The 3,631-nt window shown below is 49.3% G+C and overlaps 1 protein-coding gene across 2 annotated transcripts in view; it reads right to left on the reverse strand.

Moving 5' to 3' along the window:
- Positions 1–3,612, reverse strand: part of RCSD1 (RCSD domain containing 1) — a 36,975-nt gene extending 33,363 nt beyond the window's left edge. The window contains exons 1-2 of one of the 2 annotated variants that reach the window (XM_017731452.1): positions 3,372–3,612; positions 2,418–2,575 (exon numbers count right to left, since the gene is read on the reverse strand). In XM_017731452.1, coding sequence (XP_017586941.1) covers positions 2,418–2,438 — 21 coding nt within the window. In that variant the 5' untranslated portion in view covers positions 2,439–2,575; positions 3,372–3,612. The remainder of the gene's footprint in view (positions 1–2,417; positions 2,576–3,371) is intronic. The other variant, XM_017731453.1, reaches the window with a different exon arrangement.
- Positions 3,613–3,631: the final 19 nt, after the last annotated feature.

Below are 3,631 nucleotides of genomic sequence, written 5' to 3' on the forward strand. Positions count from 1 at the left end.
AGCAGGAAATGAACTCAGCTGGAACGCTTTGTACCATTGACATTTTAGTGCTCGGGTCCTGCAGCTGCAGCGAAGCACGTCTGAGAGCAAAAAACACAAACTCACTCACACGCACACGTGCCAGCACCCACACGGACACAGGGACCGGCGTGCCAGGCTCTCTGCACCCCTGGGAACTGATGTCAGTGGGAAAGTCCCGTTACCAAAGGGAATTCAAGGGAAGGACATGGCTGTAAAGTGGCTCTCACTAAGCTGAGTTGGAATTGTGTTTTTCGTTTTCGAGACTAACTGAAAGATTGAATCATTTCACGTGTTCCTGACTGTCAGATGGCACCTGACCTCTAACATCATGGTTCAGACTAATCAGGCTTCTTAATTAAGGCTTTGTAATTGCCAGGCTCCGGGCAAAAGCCTGTCCCTAAGCAGAGTAAAGTTAGGGGAATGCTGTGGCATTTCACCTGGCACAGGGAGCATTTCACCTCATAATAGTGAGATCACACTGAGGTGGATTACCCTGGCCCCACCAGGGGCTGGTGGGTGGTGTTCAGATAACTGCTGTCATCTCTTGCAGCACCTGAATGTCTTTGGAGAGCTCTTCTTTCACTGCTGATCTGCTTCACTTCAGAGAGCAAACTGAGCCGGGGTATTAAGAGGCATGGGTGCATCCCCTTGTACTCATGTAGTGGTGGGACAAATATTATCAGCATGAGCCACTGACAGCTTGCTTGCAGACTGAACAATTCCTCTGTAGTTACTAGTTTCAGTACATGGGGCTTAATATAAACCAACAAAACCAGTCTGAACATGGGTGCTGACACAATTCTGGGTATATGTGCTGGTTTTGATTACACTCTTCTCAGGCCAGTCCTACTGCCCATCTCTCAGTGTCCTAGAAAGCAGCATCACAAGCAGTGGCCCTGGCCAGCAGCTTCCTCAGCATGCAGCCCAAGCTCTGACTGAACAAGATTTTCTGACTGAAAATGGAACAACACTTCTGGTCCCTAACAGGTTATGCACAGAGGAAGCTTGCCTTGCCACTGCCTGTGTGGTGGCTGTTAAAAAAGTAAGAGGACTTATGGCTGAACACCAGGCCAGTGCTATAATAACTTTACATATTTTCTAAAAAAAAACACTGAGGAAAGAGTCACAAGCTAAATTTCCAACCAAGGTAATTCAAGAAGTTTGAGGGTGAGAACAAATAAATGTCTTATGCACAAGCATGCAATACCTCTCTGTGCTCAGCAAAGGTCTGTGTTGTGTGCCACTTCGTAGCAGCAGCAGAGCTGCGTTGCTCAGCAGGGCTGGTATCTCCTCAGGAGAGTATCTAACCAACATTTTTAGAAACAATTTGCATGGTGGGTCTCATGTGGCACCAAGCACTGGCACTTCAGAGCACTGAGTACTTCAGCGTTTGCCAGAGCTGACTCACAGGTCAGTCTCTTCTGTCAAAGGCAGCGGCAAGTGGCTTTAATCACCCCTGCAAGTGACTTTAATCACCCTGGCTGTCATTTGGATGGGGAGAGCGGGCCTGGCTCTGGAATCAAGCGCTGCACACAGCGAGACTGCCCAGCCCCCGAGTGTTATCTGGACACAGAAAGGTTTCTGTTCACGGACAGACTGCATGACCTAGACAGGAAGCCTGGACCAGCACACAGCCAGGCTGTGTCTGAAGAGAAACCGTGCCCAGCCCATCCAGCAACCAGGCTGTCTACAGAGAGAGCTGGCTCCGGGAAAACCAGCTCTGAAGAGGGCAGACAAAACATGACACAAGCCAAGATGGAGACCTTGCCCACACTTTCTGACTAAAATACACCTTCTCCAGGGACACAGCCTGAAGCCCATCACATACAAAACACACTGAAATTAAGATTGTTCCATGAACTCAACCTTGGAGTAAGTAAACATGGCTCAATTTATGGTGAGATATTACTGTCTATTTACTGTTTCTTAAATGCAGTGAAGCACATGAGTTGAAAAGGAGAACTAGTGCCTAGCAACACTTTCTTGACCCTGTTATGCAAGGATGCTGAGAGCCCCTAGATGTATTGCAGCAGAACAGAGAATCCTTCTCCTTTCTCTGAGATCCAGCTGAGGAAGTGAGAGAGCCTGGAGATTTACTTCAGATAACTCATCATTTCAGAGCAAGCTGAAAGATTTACAGACCTTACCCTGACGACCAAGGAGGTTCACTCCACACTACCCATCCAAGAAATAAGGGGCCAAAACTAGCCCCCTTCATTCAGTGCATCTTCTTTCCTTTCTACCCTTTCTTTTTTTACCCTGTGGCACAAGTTGTTACCCCCAGATAGGCAGGCTCTTCTCTCATAACTCACTTCTTCCCTCCCTCTGGTTGTCTCCTCAGCACTCTGCCCTGAAATATCACTTGTCCTGTGCCACACACAAGTTCAGCCACCTACCTGAGCTGAGTGGCTGCACATCAGGGGTTTAGAGCATCCTTTTTTTCTTTTTTCTTTTTCCTATGAAAATTTCGGTTTCTCCTGAGCATCTCCAGGAGAAGGCAGGAGCAGAAGGTTCCACGTGTCCTGGAGAAGAGGCAGGGATCTCTGCCCATGCTCTGCAGACAAGGGGAATACTGGTGGGAAAATTATTTTGTTCTGCCTGTACAAGACAGCAGATAAATAGTAGGGGATGGATGGGTGGTTGTTTTCCTTGCTGAGTTCAGCCCAACAGGATGATCCATCTGGCCTGCTATAATCTGGGGGTTCTGTGGGGCACCTGGGGCAGATGGTGGTCACAGGGCAAGTTAATTTGGGTTTCTCAGTGCTACATTGTGGTTTACACAGTGTGGACATACTTGGATCCAGGTGGAAATATGAAACTCCACCATCTTTTAGGGCAAGTTGAATCAAGTCTCAGTATTACCCCAGTTAAAAACATCTCTTTGTACAAATCTTTATAAGGTTACTGAGCACAAAGTGATGGATAAAATAAGGTAGCTCAGTGTTTATTTGGGTAAATAATGCTTGGAAGAGCCTTCAGTGGATGGTGGAATGGTGTTCAACTAACAAAACCAAGCCTTGTAGCAGCAAGGGCTTTGACATACACCCTGCAGCACGGTGCAAGAGGTAACACCTGAGCTCTGCCTAATGGCAAATCATCCTGTAGGCTTTACAGACCAAAACAGATAGACCCTGCTGCTGTGATTGAAGGACAAGCTTTTCCCAAGGGCAGTCTGGGCCCCAAACACTTGTGGTGACACCAAACCAGACTTTGAGACTGATTTAGCAGCGGGCAGGGATAGTGGGGCCGATGGTGCCACCCCTTGGATTGTAGAATGACAGAACCATTATGGTTGGGAAAGACCTTTAAGATCACCAAGTCCACCTGCTAACCCAGCACGCCGTGCTTACCATTAAAGCATGTCCTCAAGTGACATATCCACGCGTTTTTTGGACACTTCCAGGATGTGACAGACTTCCCCAGGCAGACAAAGCAGGGATGATGCCAGCGGACGGCTGCTGCCGGGCACCGCGCCATGGCCTATCCCGGGTCACTCAGACCCCGCAGAACGGGCCGGCTCCGAGCCGGGGGGTGCCGGAGGGGGGACGGGTTCGGGTCCAGCTGCCCCGGACCGCCCGCACAGGCGGCGGGAGGCCGGGGCAGGGGCGGG

The sequence above is a fragment of the Corvus brachyrhynchos genome, unplaced genomic scaffold, assembly GCF_000691975.1.
Source record: "Corvus brachyrhynchos isolate BGI_N302 unplaced genomic scaffold, ASM69197v1 scaffold152, whole genome shotgun sequence".
Lineage (NCBI taxonomy): Eukaryota > Metazoa > Chordata > Aves > Passeriformes > Corvidae > Corvus > Corvus brachyrhynchos.